This window comes from Ostrinia nubilalis, chromosome 10 (genome assembly GCF_963855985.1).
Source record: "Ostrinia nubilalis chromosome 10, ilOstNubi1.1, whole genome shotgun sequence".
Taxonomy (NCBI): domain Eukaryota; kingdom Metazoa; phylum Arthropoda; class Insecta; order Lepidoptera; family Crambidae; genus Ostrinia; species Ostrinia nubilalis.
Window position 1 is genome coordinate 596,235 of NC_087097.1, and position 26,523 is coordinate 622,757.

General features: G+C 38.2%; 2 protein-coding genes across 2 annotated transcripts; both read left to right on the forward strand.

Annotated features, from left to right (window-relative positions):
* The first annotated feature begins 2,600 nt into the window (after nt 1–2,600).
* Nucleotides 2,601–14,052, forward strand: LOC135075646 (putative inorganic phosphate cotransporter). The gene is made up of 11 exons (XM_063970056.1): nt 2,601–2,725; nt 3,570–3,910; nt 4,125–4,304; nt 5,344–5,482; nt 7,089–7,303; nt 7,756–7,905; nt 8,689–8,821; nt 8,903–9,021; nt 9,905–10,024; nt 13,550–13,679; nt 13,973–14,052. The coding sequence occupies exons 1-11, from the start codon at nt 2,659–2,661 to the stop codon at nt 14,005–14,007; spliced, it is 1,629 nt and encodes a 542-aa protein (XP_063826126.1). The 5' UTR covers nt 2,601–2,658; the 3' UTR covers nt 14,008–14,052.
* Nucleotides 14,053–16,260: 2,208 nt separating this feature from the next.
* LOC135075644 (putative inorganic phosphate cotransporter) lies at nt 16,261–21,038 on the forward strand. The gene is made up of 10 exons (XM_063970053.1): nt 16,261–16,458; nt 16,991–17,310; nt 17,555–17,740; nt 18,004–18,142; nt 18,410–18,627; nt 19,372–19,521; nt 19,745–19,877; nt 20,031–20,152; nt 20,348–20,467; nt 20,672–21,038. The coding sequence occupies exons 1-10, from the start codon at nt 16,398–16,400 to the stop codon at nt 20,936–20,938; spliced, it is 1,716 nt and encodes a 571-aa protein (XP_063826123.1). The 5' UTR covers nt 16,261–16,397; the 3' UTR covers nt 20,939–21,038.
* The last annotated feature ends 5,485 nt before the right edge of the window (nt 21,039–26,523 follow it).

Below are 26,523 nucleotides of genomic sequence, written 5' to 3' on the forward strand. Positions count from 1 at the left end.
CATCTCACTTATCATCAGTGTGCTTACCATGAGTTTACGTTAGTTGTGCTCGCTAGCGACTACGTAAAACAATTACATTAAATGAATGACAAATTGTGCAGCGCCCCTAGCGGCTACTTTCAAGAACTAAAATCTTCATAGATTGTTTTGACGCAGTCGCTAGCGAGCACACCTAACGTAAACTCATGGTAAACACACAGGTGCGATTGCGGTCAAATAGGTACCTGTCTTGTTCTGCATGAAAAAAATGAGATTTGTTCATTAATGATTAATAATTTTTAAATATCTAGCCTAATGCAGAAGTTGCTGTTAAACCATTTAGGGCTATATTTCACCGGGACACCATGGCGGCGCAACCAGTCGCCGACTACCAACAAAATATATACAGCTCTATAGAGAGTTCCTCACTGGTGTCCGTTTGGTTGCGCAAAGCTGTATACATTTTGTTGGTAGCAGCGACTGGTTGCGCCGCCATGGTGTCCCGGTGAAATATAGCCCTTAAACTAAATTAATTTTGGCAATAAAGTATATTTTATTTATGTTCTTTATTAACTTTAATTCTTAATTTTAAATATTTTTTATAATGTAAAAATAAAAATACGTTATAAAAAAAGACTTAAAAATAGTTATTCCGCTGGCAGCGGAGCAGGGTCCAAACTGGCAGGTCACAGGCTGAGGACCTTATTTATGTTAATATTAATTAACTAATAATATAAACTGTATCCCACGCTGCGTTTTCCGGTACGTGGCCTCCATTCCAGAACCTTGCTGCCCCATCGGCCGTCAGTTCTGCGTACTATGTGCCCCGCCCACTGCCACTTCAGCTTGCTGATCCGTCGGGCTATGTCAGCGACTACCGACGACCTGATAAAGGTAGCGGGAAGGCGCTGGATGCAGGCCGCTACCAACCGTGCGATGTGGAAGTCATTGGGGGAGGCCTAATAATGTTCAGCAGTGGACGTCCTGTGGCTGAAATGATGATGATGATGATGATAAACTGTATCCGGATTATATTATGCTTTCGCAATAATATGACCACATATTTTCTTCTTACCAGTCTAAGCTCCAATGGTTACCTATACCTTTTCGACGAAAAGTCATAATCCTTTTAACACTTTTTTCAATCATAAACAATCCTAATTCTCTTTCTTGCTAAAATGAAAATCTCAATATACGTTCCTCAGTTCGACTCACTCACGTCAAATTAAGTAACTACATTTCACTAATACGCTTCCTCTATTCAATCCTTTTCATCGTACTGGTTTTCTTTTCTTTCTAATTCTCGGCGCAAGGCCGATGTAGTTGGACGCGTCCACGCGTGTGTTCCCACCAAAACCAGTGATGTTGACCCCTGCCTTACGGCGAATAACGTGCGCGTCGGTGTCTCGTTCAGCTGGTCAGCAGGCCTTTCACTTTTTATACCGCCTACTTTATTTTCAGTTTGGCCCTAAGGTTGACTGGAGGAAAATTCCGAAACGCATTAAGTCCGCCTTATGTACATTATTTTATGTGCATACAAGTTTAAAATAAAAATAAATAATAAACTTTAATGCAAGATTTTCCTTAAATTATTCTTTCTTTCTTTCTTTCTTTCTAATACTTAACAATAGGCAGAGTCAACTGGCAAGTAATCCTTTAATACAATGTAACTTCTGCGGTATTTTGATGTTTGCGCTACATAAGATAGTGATATTTAAATAAGTTTCCGCAATGTCAAAGAACAAAAGAAAACAGATACTGCTAGATCCTAGTATATTTGTTAGACAGTCGGCAAGACGTGGCCTCTCACTATAAGCCTTATACAGAAGCTCAAAGTTGCACAGCGTGTTATGGAGAGGGCTATGCTCGGTGTTTCTTTACAAGATCGAATCAGAAATGAGGAGATCCGTAAACGAACTAAAGTCGCTGACATAGCCCGACGGATTAGCAAGCTGAAGTGGCAATGGGCAGGGCACATAGTACGCAGAACCGACGGCCGATGGGGCAGCAAGGTTCTGGAGTGGAGGCCGCGTACCGGAAAACGCAGCGTGGGACGTCTACCCACAAGGTGGACCGACGACATCATAAAGGTAGCAGGAAGGCGCTGGACGCAGGCTACCAACCGGGCAGCATGGAAAGCATTGGGGGAGGCCTATGTTCAGCAGTGGACGTCCTATGGCTGAGATGATGATGATGATGGTGATGATGATGGTGATGATGACGGAAAGACTGTTGTGCGACGTAACAACAGCGTGACATGGCAGTGATGTATATTTTTATACAATTTTCAGTAGCCTAACTAGCTATCGTAGCACGCTGGGCCACACTAAACTAAATTGTAGTTTTCAGTAAGTTATAAGCAGGCGTTTATGGTGGAAAAAAAAGAAAAAAAATCTCGGTGGAAACCTACGAAAAATTACCTGAAAAAATTTGCTGTTTCCTTGTGTTATAAGGAAATTAAATTATTACTCTGATTGTCCATTAAGGCTTGAGTAAATACTGTGAGAACAATATTATTCCAGACTAGACAGCTAGAAGGCAAAATATAAGTGTCAATTCTGTACCAAACATTTGTTCTATGGTTATATCTTTTGTGTCTAGTTTTTACTGTGTAAATTTCTATAAGTAGAGTAAAGATATTACGAGTATACATAAAGGTGTCGTCATTTATTTGAAACCATGAGTGGAAATATTAACATTACGATGGAATACCAAAAAGTTCCTAGTAAAGAAAATGGAGGCTGTGGTAAGTTTCATAAATTTTGAAATATGCTGGTTGTATACCATACAGCTTAGCTAAGCTAGTTTAGCTCGGCTCGTATCTGACTCAGTTTTCCATATAGTGTGCAAACTGCAAACTAAGGCTAGGTTGCACCATCTTACTTTAACTTTGACAAACGTCAAAAATCTGTCAAACTCCATACAAAATTCACCGGTTAACGTCATATTTACGGTCAAAGTTAGGTGGTGCAACTCAGCTTAAGTATGCAAATAAATTCCGTGGGAGAGCCACGCTTCGGCATGAATGGGCCGGCTCGACCGGAGTGATACCACGGCCTCACAGAAAACTGGCGTGAAGCAGCGCTTGCGCTGTGTTTCGCCAAGTGAGGGTACCGGAGGCCCAATTGGGGAGAATGGGAGTTAGGGCAGAAACTGCGTTAAGCGGGCCCCGGCGCGGTTTCATACAAAGTGCTCCGTCGCGGGCACCTGCGCGGCGGACTTTCGTATGAAACCGTACCGGGGCCCGCTTAACGCAGTTTCGGACCTTAAAAGGTTGGCAGCACACTTGTGACTTCACTGATGTTCCATCACGTGATCCGTCTGATCGTCTGCCACCTGTCACATAAAAAAATGCAAATACTAAGTATAGAAATCTGCGTCAGCTAAGTGAGCTAAACTGAACTTGCTTAGCTTCTCTTGTCTTGGTCTGCAACCGGTATTTGAGTGGATACCACTAAGATATGATTTATAACCTCATGCATTCGTTAACAAAAGTATCAACAATAATATTAATGATCATAATTATTCATGAACAAAGTCTTGTTTTCCGGTTTTAATCGAGTTTAAATAAAATGTTTTGTGTATTTCAGAAAAATCTGACATTCCAGAGTCTTACGGCTTGGGAGTACGCCACATACAAGTACTTCTTGGTTTTTTATCGTTGAGCGTTGGTTTCATAGCCAGGGCCCACATGGGGGTCACTGTGGTTGCCATGAGTAGTTCTCTAAGCCCACAATATAATATATCAGCAGATGTAACAAATGTCACGAGGTTCGTAGCAAATACTACAACATGGGAAGACATGGATTATGATAATGGCACATTGTTTAATGAGGAATTTGAAATAGAAAATAGCACAGATGGAATATCTAAAATAGTGAAAAGAAACGTACCTGACGATGGAAGCAGTGTTGGGAGCAGTTTAAATAGGGTGAGAGATACTTACTCATAGCTTTATAACAACACACTGAATTGTAGATTTTCAAGCTAAACCTATGGCATAAGGCAATAAATTCCCTAAGAAAAGCAGCATGCCACTCGCATACATACAAAAAACAATTAAATCAATAATCATGATAATTTTATAACGTCCGATATTCACCGAGATTAATTGACAAATTCATTTGCTTAACCTGTTTTTACAGAAGTACAACTGGTCCAAATCAATCCAAGAGATGGTGCTTGGTTCGTTCTTCCTGGGATACACCATAATGATGCTGCCCATGGGCATTGTGAGCCAAAAATTTGGCTGGAAGCTGCCGGTACAAATAGCGTTGTTCGTGAACGCCATCGCTTCCATAGCGATCCCATGGATGGCTGCTTGGGTGAGTGAATTATAGCAGATAAATAAAATTACCGCATTATAATAAAATCATCTTATATTAAAATAATTATCCAAGTATTACAATTAATATCAAAATTAAAAAATCATACCTACGACTGTATCGAATCAATAACGGATGTGATGTACTTATCTTGTAGAAAGTCACATCCGCTGGTATCGGTTTTGATTAGAAACAATCTTTACACGTTTCTTTTCCTGTGTATTTTAAAATTATGTAAAGGTTTACTTTTCAGGCGCTATAAGCCTGTTAGATAGTTATGCCTCAATAATTAATTCATAACTAGGCAGTTGTAGCTAGCCAGGCGGACTAAGAACAAGCCCTACCACAAACCAAACCGAACAGAAAAATCTGCCCCCACTGTGAATCGAACCCACCCGGTCTTACCACTAGACCACAGAGGCGGTTATAGTATATTGTGTAGCCGTTTTTAGTTTTTCTTGGATCGCTATGACTACTATTAGTAAAATTAAAGGCTCCCACAGACCAAACGCAGGTCAGAAGCAGTGCGGGTCAGTTACAGCGCGGCTGAGGCACACTGAAAGCAGCGCAATTTCAAAGCAGTTGCAAGGCGGGCGGTTGTCAAAAAATTAAATATTCGAAAACCGCTTTCAACGCGCTGCTACCGCTGTGTGTCATACTAATATGGCCGCCATAGTAATACAACAGCGCGGGCCCGCGTTCGTACCGCTTCTGTCCCGCACCCGCGCCGCCTCGTTTGTATTTCGGCAGTTGCAGTGCGGCGCGGTTGGAGCGCGGGCCCGCGTTCAAATTTGGTGTGAAATACTTCAAAGAGTTTCTTGTATTACAACTTGCGCGGGCCTGCATTCAAACTGCGCTGCTACTGCCCTGCGTTTGGTCTGCCCAAGACTTTAATGTGATCGCTATGACCGTCTACCTTTGTTTTAATCAAGACACCTTGCTTAAATTCTTCTCAGGTTTTTTCCAAGCACATAAACCATGATGTCACCAATCTGGTTATAAGGTTGGATCGTTTTAGAGGTTAAATAACGTTTTCCAGGGTGGCTGGAAAGCAGTCTGCGCTTGCCGCATCCTTCAAGGCTTATCCCAGGCGGGGTATTACCCGGGCCTGCAAACGTTCACGGCTCGGTGGTCTTCGTTCGGCGAGCGAGCTAGATTCTACGGCTGGGTTTTTACAGGTTAACTTACTTTATTATATCCCCCGGATTATGGGTTGAACATTGAGGATATTCTTGAGATAATGGAGGATCAGTGAGAATAGCGCGGAAAACTCTACCCGTGAAAGTTTTGGAATAATTGGAATATTGGTTTCCGGACCTTACCTCCGGTACACATAACAATGTTATTTTTATTATTTTAACTACAAAGAAGATGCTAAATTATAGTACAATAAATAAATATCACTTCGCGTCAATGATTTGCGACGATAATAAATTATTAATTAATGTGATTACGATAGAGGAAAGGAAGAAAAAATCTGTATTCGGTAGTTTTTTTTTCTTTATTTCAAAATCTATACTTATAATAAATCTGTAGAGAGGTCAATTCTGTACATGAAATATATTTTCAAAATAACTATCAGGGGGTGATTAGTGATCGATACTGATGCCAAAAATGCAATCAGTAAAATTTTTGTCTGTCTGTCTGTCTGTCTGTATGTTCCTTATAGAAACAAAAACTACTCGACGGATTTTAACGAAACTTGGTACAATTATTCTTCATACTCCTGGGCAGGTTATAGGATACTTAGGAATTCCCACAGGAATGGGAATTAGCGGGAAAATCCTTTTGTATGAAAAATCTAAACCGCTTAAGTTAGACGCTTGAAATTTAGCATGCAGGTACCTTAGTAAACTAAAAGCTTAGTTACAACAGGATATTGCAAAATTCCCACGGCAACGGGAGTTAGCGGGAAAAAACATTTGTATGAAAAAATCTAAACCACGTAAGATAGCCGCTTGAAATTTGGCATGCAGGTACCTTAGTAAACTTAAAGCTTAGTTACAACAGGATATTGCAAAATTCCCACGAAAACGGGAGTAAGCGGGAAAAAACATTTGTATGAAAAAATCTAAACCGCGTAATATAGACGCTTGAAATTTGGCATGTAGGTACCTTAGTAAACTTAAAGCTTAGTTACAACAGGATATTGTAAAATTTTCACGGGAACGGGAGTTAGCGGGAAAAAAAATTGTATGAAAAATCTAAACCGCGTAAGATAGATGAAGGGGGTAAAACGGGATCCACGCGTACGAAGTCGCGGGCGGCCGCTAGTATGTATTAAAGTACAGAGAGAAAGCGCGCGGCGTCTGCGATTATTTTTCCAGGTTTTTTAAGGCTCAGCTGCACCAACCTACTTTCAGCGTGAGCGCTCCTGCACACGACGCCGCTACCGCGCCGCCGCCGCGCCGTCGCCGCGTCTTTGCACTGTTCATACGCACCGAGTAAAACCGCCGCCGCGCCATCAAAGTATAATTTCGCCCGCGGCGCGGCAGCGGTGTTCACGTGGCGCGTATAAACAGTGCAAAGGCGCGGCGACGGCGCGGCGGCGGTGCGGTAGCGGCGTCGTGTGCAACAATAACTGATGCTTTTTGTATGGAGTTTGACAGATTTTTGACGTTTGTCAAAGTCAAAGTAAGATGGTGCAACCCAGCCTAAAATTATGAATGTCTTATTAACCCTTATTAACCAAGTAATTTTGCTTTTGTTACGAGTGGGTTCACCATAATAATCCAATGACAGCGAGGTCTGAGCCTGCTTTTTGAACTGTTTATTTCCTTGCAGGCACAACCTTCGGCACCGTCATAGCCTTCCAAATGGCTGGTCTCCTATCCGCCAGCTGGGGGTGGCCCTACACTTGCTATGCCGCAGGCTGCCTGTGCCTCGTCATGTTCATCATCCTGACCGTCTTCGGCGCCGTCACTCCTATGGACCACAAAACCATAACTGAGCAGGAGAGGAAGTTCATCATGGGGAAGTCGACTGATGATGGGAAAAGGGTGATTATTATTTTATTCTCTACACAATGTGGCATTTCCAACAAATAGGAGGCTGACAAAGGTGACTGATGCCCGTTTTCACCATCAATCTCTAATTTTTAAGTCACCCCTGTGGTAACATTTAAGAGGAGCTTTGTTTTCAAGGGCCACTTAAGAATTAGGGATTGATGGTGAAAACGGGCATGAGTTTCTTCCGCCACTTCTTCTAAGCATCCGCTGATGTGTTGTCTCAAAGTGGTGGTAGGGCAAGTTAATCGTATAATGGGCCGTTTTTAAGGGCCCTAAAAGGGCGCCTGTCTATCTATCTAACTATCAACGGCACAACATAACAATTATGTTGTGCTGTTGATAGTTTCAGTAAATTGTTTAATGAAATTTTGGTATTTTTATAAGATAGCCCATAGTAAACCCTCGTTAATTAAATACTTTAATTTTTAATTTATTCATTACAGAAACGAAAGTTGCCGTTAAAAGCTGCGGTGACCAACAAGCATATTATGGCCATCTTCTTCACGCACGTCGGTAGCAGTGTGGCTTTTGTTTTTATGTTCACTCAGGCCCCTACCTACATACATTACATACTAGAAGTTGACATTAAGAAGGTAAGTAAGACATTTTCAAGACCGGACTTTGTAATTTTTCTGACTATCAAATTATAATACCATTTTTTTCTGATCATATTATCAGGCCTAGAGTAACGTATAAGAATAGTGATTCCCCATTTTGTGGCCGTCTTTCATTTATGATCTATATGTTTTAAAGATCATTCATCTCCCAATCCAGAATATTATCAAGACAATAACTTTCTAAAACAACGTCTTCGTGTGTATGATACAAATATGAAAACAACTTGCAATAGTATTTCAATAAGTTACTATGTAATTGTAGTTCTACTCAACACTTCCGCGTTTTGTGATAATATTTCAAAATGAATACCAAAAATGAGCAGGTACAAAGAACTCTCGCATTTCTCACAAATTGCCGATAGAAAGAAATCGTCTGTCGTACTCTCAAATCCTACCATCAATCAAGATCGCGCCTTTCATGTTAAAGGTTGATCAGAAAAATTCCTGACGTATAACGTTCTTTTAGCAATCTTTGTCGTGAATGAAGGATTTATAAAAGGCTGATTTTCGCAAGTCATATTCTAATAAGAAATAATAGATGTTAGACTCCATTAGTCGAGTCGATCGGTACCTACATCAAAATAAATGTTTAATGTGCGAGATCCGTCAGCTTAATTGAATATTTCTTACTTTAATATTGTATTGAGGTACTGAGTTTTAAAGATTAGAAAAAATACAGTGGCATTTACGATTGAACCTTCTAATAAATCAGAATTTTGCATACTATTTAGATGACTGAGTCCCTGAATTTTATTTTAGAGTGGCCTTATCTCATCAATGCCGTTCGTAACGAGCTTCTTTGCTGGCATCATCTACGCGTGTCTGTCCGACTTCCTGACCAACAGAAATATACTCAGTCTCAAAACAGCGAGGATAGCCTTCAACTCATTAGGTAACTATGTCCAGAACTAATTTGTTAGCTTGAAGACTCAGAAGTACAGACGATAATGTTTCGTATTGTATTTCATTTCAGGTCAATATGGCATGGCACTCTGTTTTCTGGCCATCAGTTTCACCAAAAACGTAGAGTTGGCAACAATATGCTTGGTGTTGTCTATGACAACGCAAACAGCGCAACACTCCGGATGGATGGTAAGAAAACCTTTGTCGATAGGAGATAAACAGTGCTATTATAGGATTTTGTTGTAAAATAGCACTTGAATAACAGCTTGATGCCGTCAGCCGTGTGGTGACGGCAAAGTAGAATACATTTGTCACCAACCCCTACTCTTCCCACGGGTGTCGTAAGAGGCGACTAAGGGACTACACATCAAACAGAGAACGGGCAGCAGCGCTCTCTGAAAAACATCAATCTTTTAAACTGCGATCTCCAACCTGCCTGCCAAGCGTGGGGATTATGGCAAAACCCTCCACTATAGTGGAGGAGGCTCATAGTCCAGCAGTGGACTGTAAAGGGCTGTTGATGTAACAGCTTGATGACATCTAACTAAAGAACAAAACCAGTGGCGCACCTAGCGGCCGTGATGTCACATCGACACATGGACGGGGCAAATAAGGGGAGATGTAAGTGGGAGGGATAGTCGCAATCCAGCTAGGTTAGCTTGATTGGGTTATGCATATCTATCACAACACCTAAAGACACACATTGCACACGGACTCGCAACCCGACTGTATTCTCAAAATGTTTAAAACTTGGTACATCAAGGAGGTAACTACTACCAGACTAAATACAAATGAGTAGGTCATCTTCAAAGAAACGCACGGGCGCGGTTTGTATGTGAGCGCGCCAATACGTATGCGGCGCGCACGCACACACTGACAAAATTTAGCGTGGATTAGCGGGGAGCCAGTCTTGGTTGCGCCGAATTTTGTCAGTGTGTGCGTGCGCGTCGCATACGTATATTGGCGCGCTCACATACAAACCGCGCTCGGTGCGTTTCTATGAAGATGACCTACTCATTTGTATTTACTCTGCTACCACCCACCTACCCAATAATGTAATTTTTATTTTCAGGTCAATTACATCGACTTGTCGCCTGCTTTCAGCGGTACTCTGTTGAGCATGGGCAACACGATTGCTTGCAGCTTCATCTCAATATTACCCATCCTGGTGTCATTCGTCGTTACTGATGTGGTTTGTAGCATTATTTCTGTATTTTCTACTCTACTAAGTAAATTTTCCAGGTAAACGGCGACAAAAGCCCAATGGGCTGGATTTGAGGGTCGCTAGCTTGATTCCCGTTCATTGCTGGAATATTGCAGTAAACCTTCCCTTAAAACACAATTTCCCCTTTCTGATATGCAGAAGGGGGTAATTTGTAACCCATCAAAAACAATACTTGTCAAAAAAACCAAGTCTCGCAACTCAGTTGTTCTACGGTAAAAAGTTGTGAGATCCATGTAATACCAAGTCCAGGCCAGGAAATCTTTAACGTTTTACATAAATTATCGACTTGGCCATCGCACTAAATAATTTAATTTACACGTGTTTTCATGCGATGGCCAAGTCAATATATTTATGTAAAACGTTAAAGATTTCCTGGCCTGGACTTGGTATTACATGGATCTCACAACTTTTTACCGTAGAACAACTGAGTTGCGAGACTTGGTTTTTTTGACAAGTATTGTTTTTGATGGGATCTCATTTCTTTTTGTATTTTGTAGACAGCAGTTATGTACCTAGAAAACTGGACCGAAATTGAAAAATTTTACTCGACTTGGCGGTTGCACTACCGTGCCCCCAAATATTTTAGTTTTTCCTTGATTCATACACCAAACACTACTTATATTCCAAATTTGAAGCTTCTAGGTCTGCTAGAAGTGCCTTAGAATTTTGATGATCGGTGAGTCAGTCAGTGAGTCAGTGAGTCAGTGAGTGACAAAATTAATAAGTAACTTTGACCCGTTATAATTCTTAAACTACTGGTTCAAATTGAATGAAATTTTAAATATACCGTGTCTTTACAATGCCTGCATAGCTAATGAAAATTCAGCCTTCTAGTTTTATCCACAACGAAGTTACAGGCGGTCGAAAATGGCCTGAATTGCTTCGAGAAAAGGATGGTACGGCCGTGCCGCTTTTCTGCTCGACTTGGTGGGGGCACTGCCGTGCCCCCAGATGAAAAAAAAAACATATCATCATCATAATTTCAGGCACAAGACGTCCACTGCTGAACATAGGGCATACCTAGGGCTGAACATAACCCCCATTGATTTGGTAGTGGCCTGCATCCAGCGCCTTCCTGCTACCTTTATGAGGGTATTGGTCCACCTAGGTAGCTTTTACAAAATAAATCTCATACTTTGTGATAAATTTTAGCCATTAGATTGCGATAAATATCTAGAAAATTCCATTGTTATTTTGTTCAATCCGAATAATAAGTAATTAGTAAGTACTTACTAACTCGAGTTTAAGTCAAATCAGCCGAGTTGCATCTCAGGATTAATCCAACAATGAAAGACGTAAAGCTCTCCCACTGCCAATACTAATGCATAGTATTAGTAACCACTTTATAGCCAATGGGCGTGTCTTGGCACCCAGCGGGCAGTGGCGATGTAAATCAATATTACGCTCATTAAATGCAAGACGGTCACAAAACAAAAAATACCAAAAATAAATTACTGAAAAATATGACAAAGACATTTTTGGTCACTCTTATTATAATTCTTGAATTCGTGAATCATGCACTATTTTTGTCAGTCAATCAGAACGTTTCTTATACTTTATTCTCCTGGTGTAATAATGATGGTACCTACTTGGTTACAAAAACATAGAGACTTTAGTTTCAAATCATACTTTAAAATTATAATAAATGCTGGTCCTTATTGAAAAAATGAAGCTGTATCGTGTGTAAGTCTCTCTTGAGGCCTTTGGATAACTCCTAATTACAAAAAAAATATATTAACAAGTAGTCTAAACTAGTTCCAAAAAGAGATGAAATCTCATTCAATCTCGAAACTCGGACTCGTAACAAAAATAGTATTTCATTTCAAATATTCATATACCTTCACTGTAAACACTAATTAATTTCTCTAAAACAAGTATTGTTTCAGTCGCCCGCTACGATCGAAACCATGTCCCCAATTTATTTCTTAGCACTTTGAAAGCCAATTAAATACTGGAGCGAACGCAAACTAACTTGTAAGTGCTATTTTAGAGGGATATTGGTGTTGAACATTTTAAGTTGATTTCTATTCAAATATACTTGTTTTGTCAGTAACTTTACGTGAAAGTCACTTAAGTCATACTTTAGGTACCTACTTACTTATAGATTAGAATCCTATTGTAAAGAAATTAAGATAAAAAAATAGCTTAGAACTACTAAACTCATTTATTTTGCAAATAGGCTTATAAAAAGCACTTTCACGTCCCAGTATTAACCCTACCAGTGACTGCTTCGGGACAATAAACGGGCCAGTGGTGAGAAGAAGCAGCGCAAGAAACTCATTCACATTTTACGTTTAGCATCGGCGATCGGTGATTTTGCAACTGTATCGATGCACCTTTTTTTTTTTTTTTTTTTTGAAGGGACGCGCGCTGGTAGCTTGAGGAGCTTTTCCAGCTTCACCGGGCAGAGTGGCGAGTACATAAGGTACATCGCGATTTCACGAATTCATGCGTTCGGACGCGGTATCAGAATCGCGCGTTTTAGTGACCAGTGTCGCTGATTCAAGCTACCGAAAAGCGACTCAATCGCCATGTTTGGCGTTTTCATAAACCGGCTAAATCGCCCATCGCAATAATTGCTAAAAGTAGCATTTCGCACACCTAGATCTAAACTGAGACAACTTAAAAATAGAACATTTTGACTTATGCTTGTGTTCAAACGCTCGGTTTTTGCACAAATTTTGTGTTTTGGCTCTTAAATAAACAGGGAATACCTATCTACTTTTGACGAACGTCAATGATTTCTGCTCTGACCCTAAATTGAAACAAAGTTGCGGCCACAAACGACAATACTCGATCAATTAGAACAACAAAGGAGCCCGGGGAACCCACTGGGACTCCTTTGATGGTCGTGGACTGAGTGAAACGGTTCATGGTGCCATCGCTTTGTGCTTGGAAACACAATATTTGCTTCTTTAGTTTCATTTAAGTACACGAGGAATGCTTTTTAGATTATTACAAGAGATCTCTTCATTTCGTTATGGTTTCTTACTGTTATATTGTTTTTTGTGATTGATCTTTACTTTGAATTTCCGTTCTGTTAGCGTAATTTACCTGTACTATCATGTCCTAAAGTCTCCATTCCATAATAATAATGACCTTTTCTAATTTACCAAAAAAAAAAAAATATATTATTTTAAACGAATAATATTGTTACAACTTGGTCATAGTCCCCGTTTTCTGATAGCCTTTTCCTGATATGTAAAAGTCGCGAGTATAGTTATGGTTTCGCCTATTGTTTTGGTGGTATATAGCCAATACATTTATTACACAACGTCTATTAGGAAGACGTAGAAGTTAGTAGTAGCGAAGGCAGGCTCCCTACTAGGTGGACCGATGGTGCCTAGATGCGGGCGGCGCTGGACCGGTCGTTATAGGAACCCTAGGGGCCTCCAGCAGTGGACATCATTTGGCTGAAACGGTTTAACGAACGTCTTTTGGGAGATAGATTTAGCAGATAATTCAAAAATTAAATTGGCTTTTTCTTCCCAGACGAACCAATTGCAATGGCGCGTGATCTTCATCAGCATGGCTGGCCTGGTGACGGTCGCCAATATCATCTTCAGCTTGTACATGTCCGTGGAGGTTCAGCCATTCGACAAAGATGACTGTGAACAGACAGGTTGGTGATTTTAAAGAAAATTACATTGTTGAATCTGTTCGTCCAAAATATAATGTAATCCTTATTTAATTTGTTAAATCTAAAGAAATGTTAATTGAGATTAACATTTCTTTAGATTTAGTAAGTAAATCTCGATATCTATGAGTAATATGGATAACGAGATAATTTGAAGGAATGTCAACAATCACCATTGCGTTTAAAACGTATCAAAATTTTTAATTTTACAGGATGCTTTTTTGTCTCTTATAAAAAATACTTTTTACATGATTAATGTTTACATTTCAATTTTTCAGAGACTGAAGAACTTCAGGACATGAAGATTAAATAAATTTTATCCAATTGTAAGAAAATAAATTAATAAAATCCGTTGTAGTATTTTCACGTGTTTTATTTTTCAGTATTACGTAAACATTGTAGTTTCTCCCAATTTATTAAGAGAATAGCTATATAGAATTGAATTGGAAGTCGCAAATAGCTATTGAAAGTGAATAGTAAAAATATTAGCTACGTTCATTAATAGTATGAAGCTATTATTTTTGTACGCTTTGGAGCTCACGGGTCAAAAGTGGCCCGGTCCTTTATAAGGCTTGCGTGGGGATACAGATCCAACACGTAGAGGCCGTTTTAAGCGCAAAATAATCGACAAAAGTGAAAGTGGTGCACATGCTGGATCTAGTCTCTGACTATATCATGGGATGTAGCCAGAGACCATCCCCAGCCTGTGCACAGGAGCTATTGCAGTTATTGAAGAATGGACTAGGGTTATGGATGAAGGATGGAGGGACTGGTTACTGGGCTATGGATGGAGACTGAAGCTATTATTATTATATTATTATTATTTTGCACACAAACTATATACAAACACTAGCTTTTGCCCGCGGCTTCACCCGCGTGAAATTTAGTTTGTCACATATCGTCATAAATTATAGCCTATGTGTTATTTTGGGTTATAAAAAATAATACTGTAAAGTTTCATCAACATCCGTTCAGTAGTTTTTGCGTGAAAGAGTAACAAACTTCCAGACATCCTGACATCCAGACATCCAAACTTTCGCATTTATAATATTAGTACCTAGGATTATAATATTAGTAGGATAGTAAGATATTACCTAATATGAATTAATGTATCGCTGTTGGTTTCTATGAATAAATATATAAATTAACAATAAATTTTCAATTGTATTGCCACAGCTGACCACTACCTTGGTATGCTAATAATTTAATAAGTTATCAGCACGCTTCTAACATGATTCAGTTGAGGTATTGGTATTACTATTTTATATGGCTTTCGACAACGGAATCATATAACAAACATAATATGATAGTGCAAGCACCAAGACTTTACTCTTTAATTTTTAAAGGTACAATGCGGAATATTTCTTATCTCATGTCCAGTGACATCTGTCAGATAGCAGACTTTATCACTTGTCAGATGACGACACGACACGTGGATCGCAAAGAATCGCGATGCGACGGTTTGTAGGAATATACAGGGTGTTTGGACCAAACTATGTGTCTTATGTTAAAATTAAAGAAAAAAAACTTGAATGATTTAATTATTTTCCAAATCATGACGTGATAATTGCGTAATTGTTTTTGGCATAATGCGCTTTGTCGAAAAATTATTAGACATGGAACGACATAAAACCCTAAAGATCGTTTCATCCACGAAGACGCGCCCCACCAATTTTAGATCGAGGGAAGCGCGGTGTGCAGGGAGTTTGATCCGAGCAATCCAAACGTCATTATTGTAGCGTGCGTGTGCCTGTGCACTCATGGATAATAATTTAGCGTGTACCGATAACACTCAAACATTAGCGGAAGAATGGTGGGGCGCGTCTTCGTGGATGAAACGATCTAGAATATATTCATTTACCTACCATTTTATTAATATCCAGCTAAAGTTATCTTTTCAAATAATTTCCCACAACCCAACTAGTTCTTTTTCTTATATATTTTTTTTTGTAGAAGGAACTAAGTTTCCATTCCATAAAACCCCAAATAGTACTTTCATTTTAAATAGCCGTATGACGCCATGTATTGTAAAAAATGATAAGGTTTATTTGTTTTGATTAGTTGAGGAAATGAAGGTCATTTTGAGTAGTCAAAGTGTGACGTTTCGTTGTTTTAAGTATTACGTTGTAAACTCATACTAAACTTCTTGGTAAAACCTGTCAAGGGCGAGTCAGCCAAATGTAGAGAGGGTTTCGCTATTTTTTATGGAATTACACTTAATATTAGGAGCACAGGGCAGGGCAGCAGGGCCTTACGGGACAAGCATGTAACAAACTCCCTTAAGCCCTCAAGAAAGCTTAATATTATGAAAATCAGTGTCCTGAGTGAGGGAGCTTTTTTGAAGCATTGAAAAACTTTCCTGTGCTTATATTTTCTAAGTCATTTTTCATCACCATTTTTGATTTCCACCCATGAATTTAAAATTGAACCTTGAACATCAACTGTGTTTGATCCACGTGTGTTTTCTTGTACTACGGAACCAAATAATGGGAATCTCGTGTTTCATTGTACTTTACTATACCACGATAAATTCCAGAGTGTATGAAATAACTGTTTATTTAAGGTAGCTGTTTATTTAAGATAATAAGAATGATACAATAAAATTACGCTTCAGAGTAATATTAATCATTTTCTATCAAGCAGTGGGTGGGTGAAACCAAATAAAAACATTAGTTTGTGTTTTGGATCGGTGTGAAATCAATTATGGCGGAGAAAGTGTACAATAAACACAATTTTGGAGATCATGACAAGGATGATTTTGTCGGTATGTGGTGCATTATTTTGAAAAAAGTATTATGTAACTTATGAAGGGCCGATTTGAAAATATACAAAGTTTGGCACTTTGTATACATTTACGCAAGAGAATACCTAGCAGACTCTATTGTTATTTACGAGGTTTATCTCATAAGATTATTACTTTGTTTTTGTTACATGTATACCTATCTCTATTTTTCAACAACATACAAATTGTAATGTGATATGCAATAAACGTTTTGAATTTGAATTTGAATTTGTGTCTATTACATTTGATACACAGCAGCATTAAACTTTATTATCATATTAAGGTTATGCATGAGACGTGCATTGTGATAATGTCTGACATTAATTCATTTTAGACTCTGCATGGTACAAAATGTTATTGTGGATAAAATTTTCAATATTATCGATAATTCTAAACACTTCAATTAAAAAACTTTCAATGCTTTTGCAAATGAAGTTACAGTCGAGCCTTCCTTATAGATTCTTTAAATTCCTCCATTTAGGATGCTTCTAATGCTGTTATTCAACCATTTCAGGTTCAAAATGGGGCACAAGACACAATCAGTGCATTCTATTGTTCTTCACCCTCACCATTGCATACAGTATGCGCTCATGTATGGGTGTAGCGCTAGTAGCTATGACCTTGCACGAAGACCACCTTGCCGTGGTCAGTGAGAGCATCGTCAACGTGACTGACAGTAACGTTACTGACAGTTACGTAATTGACAGTAACGTAACTGACAGTAACATAACTGACAGTAACATAATTGGCAGTAACGTAACAGATGGAAATGTAATAGACAGCGAGCAGTTTCGTGTCAATGGATTCTTCAATGCGTTGTTACTGTCACCTCCGGTAAGTTACTTAGTAGTATGAATTTTCTTTCATTCCGACATCAGAAAAAAATTCAGCTTTAATTTTTCTCAACTTTTTCATTTTTATTCGGACTAATAAAATAACAAACCACTTATGTCTCCAGTTGGAAAAAAATGCCTTATTCAGCGAAAGCAGGAAAGCTTTAGGTTGTACCTAGACACAGTTTTATGTATGCTAAAATGTAATTATTCAGCCAAATAATTCACTTCGTTATCATTTTCAGTACCCCAGTTTCCGATGGAGCAAGAAGATCCAAGACACGCTAATTTCCGCCTTCGTCTGGGGGTATATGACGCTGCAGGTCCCCGGAGGTCACCTGGCTTACAAGTTCGGAGCACGATACCTGCTATTCGGTGCTCTTCTGATCAACTGTGTTCTGGCCCTACTCTTCCCCATTGCTTGTTACTACGTGAGTATCTACCTTTCCTTAGTTTAATCTTGTTGTTGGTAGTTGGCTCACTACAATATACTAAAGGGTTACGACTGCGACCTCTCGAATCGGCTCGGTAATCCATAATTGTACAATTGTCACTTCTTTTACCCATACTATAATCTATCGCTTGTCAGATATGTGTCCTTCTACATATGAAGATTTTAAAAATCATATTATTAGATTTAAATAGTGTAAATGCAAAATTTCCAACATAAATGGACAATGTTTTTCATCCACAGGGAGGTTGGGTATGTGCTCTCATCTGCAGAATGGGACAAGGCCTAAGTCAAGCCTGTATTTTGCCAAGCTTTCACACAATTCTCGGCAAATGGGCTCCCTTGGAAGAAAGAGGACGTTTGAGTGGTATTATTTATGGAGGTATGATTAAAATTTTATAAATTGCTTACATTGCTATTTCTGATAGTTCAAACCAATCATTTGGTTAAACCAGAGGAGAGCTATTTAACGTTTACCAATGTTTAAAGCTACGCCGCAAAATAATAAAAACTGCATCGTCTTTTCATGATAGGTTTGACCGTTATTTCGGCTACGTTAATTACCAATAATAACCGTATGTGCGCTGTAGCATTGCTTTATAGTTAAGTTAAGGCTACACAGCGCTTTAACGTCTTACGATGTTTTCAGGTCAAGCCCTTGGCACAGTCTTGGGTCTACCTCTGACTGGGTTCATAGCCTCTTCTCCATTGGGTTGGCCTGGCACGTTCCGTTTCTACGGCATCCTGTGTGGAATCATCGCGGTTATTCTATGGATCTACCTAGCAGACTCTCCGGACAAACATAAAACCATATCAGCAGCTGAAAGAAGGTATATAGAAGATGCATTACGACAGAGAACAGATAAGGTATTATTATGTGAATGTTTGAATCGTAATCGCATAGAATTTATGAATTGGCCATCATATTATTACTTTTAGACAATGTTTCGTTCTTTTGTTTTCCAAAACCCTTATCAAACACAAAATTAAATAATGAGATCATAAAGGAATCAGTAATCTAAAGTCTCTGTTACACAGCAAGTATAAGAGCTCAAAACCTTTTCGCAGAAATTGTCATTGCACACGAGTGTAGCGTTTCCTTACGTGAGACGCTGATATCAGTGAAATTGAATGGAAACGTTACGCTCACGTAGAGCTTGTATCAAACCAGCTGTGTACTTGGGGGCTTTACGATCAAGATAATGTTAGATAAGATTACAACAATGTTTGTAAACTAACACGTAAAAATCACTTATGGCTTTATTATTTAACTAGCTGATAAGCATCAGATAGTTAAATAAAACGATGTTTGTTTATAGTCTTATCTTTTTGCTACTTTTATTTGCCATCTGTCTCCCATTTTTTACTCGAGTTTGGAGTTTATCAATTTTCAACTCTTCCTATTTACTCCTAAAAAATTTTTGTTTGTATTCTTATGATCTGTTTTGTCCTCTGTACATACTAAGTTGCATTTACATTGTTTCTGTATCGATATCTTTCAATGTTAGTTCTGTTTTTATTTAATAAATCAAAATACCTGCATGTCTATCCACATCATCAGTCTGCAAGTTCTCTTTTCTGGAAAATAATATTATGGGCCGACGTTTCCAGAAACTCGCGGTGCCATGGAAGAAAATCCTCACTAGCACTGGCATGTTGGCCATCGTCGTCGGGCACATCGGCAACAACTGGGGACACCTGATCCTGTACTCAGAAGTTCCAGCGTATATGGACAAGGTCATGGGAGTCAACATCAAAGCTGTAAGTTCAGAATGTCTTACAATATTTCTATAAAAAAATCTGAATGAGAGTTGAACTAATCACTCAGGCAAATGGGAAACTATTATTTGTTTACCTCGATTAAAAATCAGTACCTGTCTGGACATCAAGATTACCCGCTAGTAAGTTCTGGTCTTTTTCACGTTTTTTTTTCTGTGGAACGATTACTTTGGGTAACGTTCCATTGTGTGTATTTTTTTTACAGAATGGTCTTCTGACAGCCCTGCCTTTCGCGATGATGTTCGTATTCAACTTCTTCTTCAGTTGGTTGACAGACATGCTAATCGTGAAGAAGATTCTCAACGTGACGCAAACTAGGAAAATGGCCAACTCTATAGGTATGAGTTTGCTTTTGTCTATACTAAAGATTTATGTTCAATAGACAAGTCATACCTTATGTACCATTTCAATAGTATTACTTTACCTTGATTAGGTGAATAAGGTTCTTGTAAGATTTGACATCAAATACTACTAATAAATACTACTTTCAGGTTGTGTCCCAGCCACTATTGGATTCATTATTCTGGCGTATGCGCCGAAGAACATTTACATTGTGGAGAGCATTCTGGTCGCTATCTGCTGTTTCAAGACTGCTACTACCGTCGGTTTTAATGTTAGTATGACAATACTTTATATTTATCCTATAAAAGGTAGATTTAGATATTGAATATACATATTATACTCTTGAGCCAGAAGCTTTACCTTTACGACTGCACTGTTTTTTTGATGTTCCAAAACCTGGATCTGGCGTGCTATCTTGAAGATTATTAAGTTTGTGATATGAATAAAGACTTTTTTTGATTACCAGGTAAATCACATCGACATTTCCCCCAACTTTGCTGGTGTCATGATGAGCATCAGCAACTTCAGCTCCAATGCTGTTGGCTCTTTCGCACCTATCGTTGCTGGTCTTATCCTTACAGATGTGGTAAGTCTGCGTTACAATATGTTTGTACAGCTTCATCGTTACAAACGCGACTCCTGTTTCTGCTTTTTACAGTCAGAAAAATCCTCAAATAAATTGAGTCACTCGAGAATCAGTATTGTGAGAAATGTAAGGTATTTTTGAGACCTTCACTATCAGATTATAATAAATTCACCTGGTTCATGCTCAGTACTACTTTTTTTTCAGAGTGATGAACGTCTTTGGAGAATAGTTTTCTTCATCGCAGCAGGATTCTACTTTATCTCAAACCTGGTTTATGTAATCCTGGGAACTGGAGAATTGGCTGATTGGAATGATCCTACGCAGTACGAGAGAGTAGCTTTGAGTGACAACATACATCTCAAGGTAGAAAAAGATAATAAAGAGAGCAGTGACGATGTTAATAAAGATGACATGACGATTCTAGGAAGTGGGGACAAAACTCCTGAGGTGCAAATAAATGGGAAAGTATAGATAAATTTTAAGATAATTAGTTTATATTGATAGTTAAATTTTATTGTAAGTATTATCTAGTCTTATTTAGTTGTAGCTCTTAATTAAATAGATAATATTTACGCATTGGTTTTATTGGTTTAAAGAAAAAGTGCGAGATAGTCGCACTCTGCGATAGAGTTTTAAAACAGAACTTTACCTTCACTACAATTCTAGTAGTAGATACCATAAATTGAAATCCTTTTTATCCCATAAATCAACCCATAGCAAAATCACCTTTCCCCATAAGTAAAACTGCGTCAAAGATTCGAACCCTACCGTTATCACCGGGCTGTAAAACCAGCGATGGACTCCATGCTCGCTCGTAAGGCCCGGTGTCCACCAAAGCGAAGCGGAGCAAAGAAGTGTTTTGAATAACCAATCGGATTTCATTAATCCACATCTCCATTCCGTTCCGCTTCGGTGGTTATAACCGAGAAGAGCGGAGAATTGTTGGGCCGACTTGTTTTTCTATAAAATTTCACAGCGGCGGTGGCGCGGCGCGGCGTGGCGCTGTGCGGAACTGTGCTGTGTGTGTTTCATACCCCCGTATTCACAAACATTACTATGAGGTCTCACAGTGTACGTGGACGCATAGGGTGACATACGAACCAATCACAGAGCTCTATTCAACACTGTGCGCTCGATTCTTTACTTAAGCAAGCTTCGTTTGTAAATACGGGCGATATACAGCAATACAATTGGCTAGTTTCCTAAAAAAAATTGTTTAGTCAGTCAATTATAATAACGCACTCACTGACGTCCACGGGCCTTTTCTTTAGAACTTTGGCACGCTTTATCTCTTTACATTTTCATTAGTTTTAAAAAGTGAAAAATACGTGTCGAGTAGTTTTTGATAGGCTAACTGACGGACTAATTAAAACTCTTGCTTTTTTACCCAGGAAACATCCCTATTGACATCTACGCACAGCTTTTGTCTCGTCTCCTCTCCACTCTTCTCCTATCCGCTTTGGTGGAAATAGCCTGCCAGTTTCACCGCACATCTCTCGTCTACGCTCCGCATCGCTTTCGTGTAAACCGGGCCTTAGGGAATTTTCCATAAAAGGGAATTTCCATCTTAAAGCAGATTCCTTTATTCATAACTTACGAGGTGCGACGCGGGTTTAGTGCCCGTAAAAGTGCTTTAAACCGGTAACTTTGGCGTGAGCCGATTACGTTTCAAAGAATATTCAATTGGAATAGATATGTGTCTGTTTGACAATGCTACAGTACGGGTCTTTTTACGATTTTTATTTATTTAGTAAATAAAATAAAATAAATAAATACATATCCTTGGACATTTTACACTGCGCTTCTAGTCCCAAACTAAGCAAAGCTTGTACTATGGGTACTAGACAACGGATATAAACATACTTAAACACTTTTTTTTTAAATCAATGAAATCATAAGATTCAAAAGTAACCTTAAAAGTTCTTTAGAAGCTATAGTAGAAGAAGTAGCATTGGTATTCTGTTGAAAAACTCATAAAAAAATATATTTTTGCGTAAGATTGTTGTTTTAATAGAAGTTGCAATGAACATTGAATTTATCTTAATTAGAGACACAAGAAGTGCCGCTTCCTGGTAACCGTTTAACAGAACTGTAGGGTAATTCAAGTGCAATCTGTCATTTCAATCTATTCTATTTGTCATTTAGCTTGTTTAATCTGTGCTCAATAAAGTGCACAATATTTAAGCAGGATATGGTTGCACGCGGATTTTTAGAGAGTTAAATCTTTTGGCCAATAGAAAACGTCATAATAGTTATTATATGAACTGGGATTGGTCAATGACTTTTGAAATTAAAATCCGATGGCCTGAAAAAATCGGTTTTCCAACAAACGTCAGTTACGCGCAAGGAGGTTTAGCTATTTATCCATCGAAGTTAATAAGGGAGAAGACATAAGACTAATTTTATTATTTGCCTGCCGCGACCCGGTTTTTACGAACAATGACGATGACGAACGATGAACCAGTAACGAGGAGCACACTTAGCAATGCTTCCAGGTTGCGCCTCGGTATCAATTAAGTAACATTTTTCGTTAAGTTTACTTTATGGCCAACTAAAGGACTTTTGCCGTCTCCATGGACAAACTCGAAGTATGATAACTACAGTCATTGTCAAAATTTTGCACTGCCATTGCCGCTGGATACCATATATCGCTACTATATTCATAGATAATAGACTTTCAGTTAATCGTCAAAATTGACATTGTTTTTTAAATAACAACAAATGGTATGAATTTTTAAATGTGATATTTTTATAAAGGTAAGTCCCCAAAACAACATTTGATAGCCTATTTTCTTTCGTTGGCATCTAAGTTCCTGTTTTCTACATATATGTTACTACTACCTATTTGATAAGTAACTAAAAACTTTGTCATTTTTTCCGTGTGAACAAAAGCCCTACAATAAATCACCTATTTTTACCTAGTAGGTATACCCTACATATTTATGCTAGACGTGTTGCAAAGACAATAATAATTATTATTAGCATAGCATGCCATAAGTACTACTCGTACCTATGTACACGTGTGGAATGGCTCACATACTACCCGTTCGCGCTAAGTTTGCCGCCCTTCTGACCGACCGCACCAACAAACCACACTACCAGTAGTGTCGTGGGGAATATTTTTTCCCTTCTACACTACCAAGCCAGTAGTGTCCTGGGTAATGGGTTATTTATAAGGACCATACATCTTCATTCCCATCGACACTACTCCATAACTAAACGCGCGTCCCCTCCCCCAACCGCGATTCAAGGCAATCGGTTAGTGATTAAACGCAATTTATGTGTCTTATTTTATGCAAATACACAATTCTTATCAATATTAATAAATAAAAAACATTCTAAATATAGTTTGTTATAGTTATAGACGTTTCCCTTCGAGTGACGTCATATCGCCAGCGGCAAACTTAAAGCGAATGGATAGTAATTAAGCTGTAAATACCTATACCCTTGAGCCATGTGCGTGTGGACTGAGTTACTTAGGGCTGTTATGGATATTATGTAGTTTCGGTTATGGATACGGTTACGGATATAGGAATAATATTATACCGGTTTCGGTTACGGATATTTTTTTCGGTTCATTCATGGCCGCACACTTTACATCGAATAAATAATATAAATTTATACTAGATGGCATTATAAAGGTAAATCAGACTGTTTTGCCTTTACATATAATGCTATACAAAAACAATTAAAACTGCCTACATCCGAAACTTTTAAATCGGTTACGGTTTCGGATAACCGAAAGTTTCGGTTACGGATATCCCTGGACAGAGTGATCTTTTAAAAAAACTCATCCAACACAACCAAATTTTGAGAGGATTTAGGATATAACTGTGAAAACTTCATAGTAAGGTATTCAATTTGTGAAACCTAAACATCGAAAGCTATAACTAATTTAATAAATCTACTGTCTGGGCAGCGCAGTTCTTTCACAATTATTCAAGTTTTATTTATTCATTCATTCATTTAATTTAAAGCAAGAAGTTATGAAGAAACAAATTTTATGGCTTAACTGCTCTAACTTGCTCAAAACTAAACAAATGTACATTATAGAGCTGCTTCAATAAAACAAGGAGGTATGAATTTTTTAATATTTTTATTTTTTTTTGGCAGCCTTTACTAGGCAGGTTCAGTGGAGAACCTTCTGTTCTCTATTAAACAAAATCTTTTAATTAATATTATACACACTGATTGCTTCCCTTCTTGCCAGTCTGGTGAATGCATGCGCATTAAGTAAATCAAATAAATTGTTAAAATGCTCCAGAAAAGTGGCTGTTGCAACAGATCCTGCAGGCAGCTCATCTTAAACAATATTACAAGTTTTAGTTAAGTAATCAGATATTTTGACAGCATTTCTTAAAATAAAGAAAAGGGAGAAGAAACTAAGAAGATAATAATTTGATAGATAATTTATCCAAACAATATATTGGGCACTAGCGGCCGCCCGCGACTTTGTATGCGTGGATCCTGTTTTACCCCTATAGCCTATAATGTTATTCTGTGTTATAAAAAATAATACTGTATGGTTTCATTAAAATCCGTTCAGTAGTTTTTGCGTGAAAGAGTAACAAACTCAAACATCCATACGGACATCCAGACATCCAAACTTTCGCATTTATAATATTAGTAGGATGTTATTATGACGTTTATACAATAATACTATAAAGTTTCAACAAAATCCCTTCAGTAGTTTTTGCGTGAAAGAGTAACATTCATAATACTCTTTTAATTTAATTTTAATTTGTACACCGCAAAGGTAAGACATGTTGATACCATTTTAAATGCTGACTTAACACCTTATGTAGGTACCTACACATGTTTGAACAAATAAATGTATCTTTATCTTTATACTCGCATAAACATACATTCACACACACTTTCGCATTTAAATAATATTATGTAAGATATTAAACCTTGGATTCCAGAGAAATTATTGTATTTCCCCGCAAAGAGGTTTCCTGTTTCAATATATGACAAAGCTCCTGAAATTGGCCTTTGTTAAGCCTGTAACGTTGCCTGAACAGAAGCTCTGGCATGTCTTCAAAATTTTCTTCATATATTCTGGCTAATTCTCGCATTTTCCGCCTTCTCCGCAATTCTTCCCTGTGGGCAGCCCACAAGAAATGTAAAGTATTCATTTCGTTAGATTTTGTATCAAATAGTAGGATAGGGCTATTTGAAAAATAGCATCTGACAGTTTTGGTGGTAAAAAAAATATGATAGAAATAAAACCTTGACATTGGCAGCGGGGCGCCACCGTCAATACCGGATCGCTGGTTCCGATTTTTGCCATGTTGGAAACTATACAAGTTGAACGACGGTAGCGCCCCCTTATCAATGAGTTTGGTGGGACAGTTCAGTTTAGGCATAGAGTTTAGGTCATCTTTAAGATGTTTTTATATGTCATTGGATTGGAGGGAGGAATGATTGATGAAAGTTTACATTAGAGCTATAAAATAATAATTTAGTTATGTAAAGACAGCCTAATATAAGTCCCTCTGTTAAAATTACATAATATATTTACTTTAATGAAGACATTTTTATATATAGGTATATCTATGTTACAGGAAATGTATGAAATCCGTCATTGTATACAATTCCTAGGAATTGTGTATAAGTCCTAAAATCACCCGGAAATGTGTGATGTAAATTATATTAGACACATTTCCTAGGAAAATTACACATTTCCTAAACAGCAATCGGAAATGTAATTAAGATAATTTTTTTACACAATTTTTTTTTATTACGCCACTTTTTGTTCTCCGAAACTTAAATGGCGCTTCCGCGCCACGGCATCTGTGTATGTGTAAGGTCGCAAGTCTAACCTAACCTAACGGAGACTTTGTTATCCAGCTACAGGAGTACTAAAACCTTCATGCCAATAATAGTTTAATAAAAGAGATGTTAAAATTAGGCATTTCCAATACTTCAGCGTAATATGCGTGATGCCGAAAGAAAGGTATGCCAATAAATTTTAGGCAAATATTTTTTTCGATCAAAGTAGCAATAGTGCGAAAACAACTGTCAGGCTAAACAATAATAATTATGAGTTAAAA

Bases quoted from the DNA above. Each gene is read 5' to 3' on its own strand.
- LOC135075646 (XM_063970056.1), top strand. From the start codon at position 2,659: ATGAGTGGAAATATTAACATTACGATGGAATACCAAAAAGTTCCTAGT. The intron at 5,483-7,088 runs GTTAACTTACTT...ATTTCCTTGCAG, and splicing joins CTACGGCTGGGTTTTTACAG to GCACAACCTTCGGCACCGTC. The intron at 7,906-8,688 runs GTAAGTAAGACA...ATTTTATTTTAG, and splicing joins TAGAAGTTGACATTAAGAAG to AGTGGCCTTATCTCATCAAT.
- LOC135075644 (XM_063970053.1), top strand. From the start codon at position 16,398: ATGGCGGAGAAAGTGTACAATAAACACAATTTTGGAGATCATGACAAG. The intron at 16,459-16,990 runs GTATGTGGTGCA...CAACCATTTCAG, and splicing joins TGACAAGGATGATTTTGTCG to GTTCAAAATGGGGCACAAGA. The intron at 20,468-20,671 runs GTAAGTCTGCGT...CTTTTTTTTCAG, and splicing joins GTCTTATCCTTACAGATGTG to AGTGATGAACGTCTTTGGAG.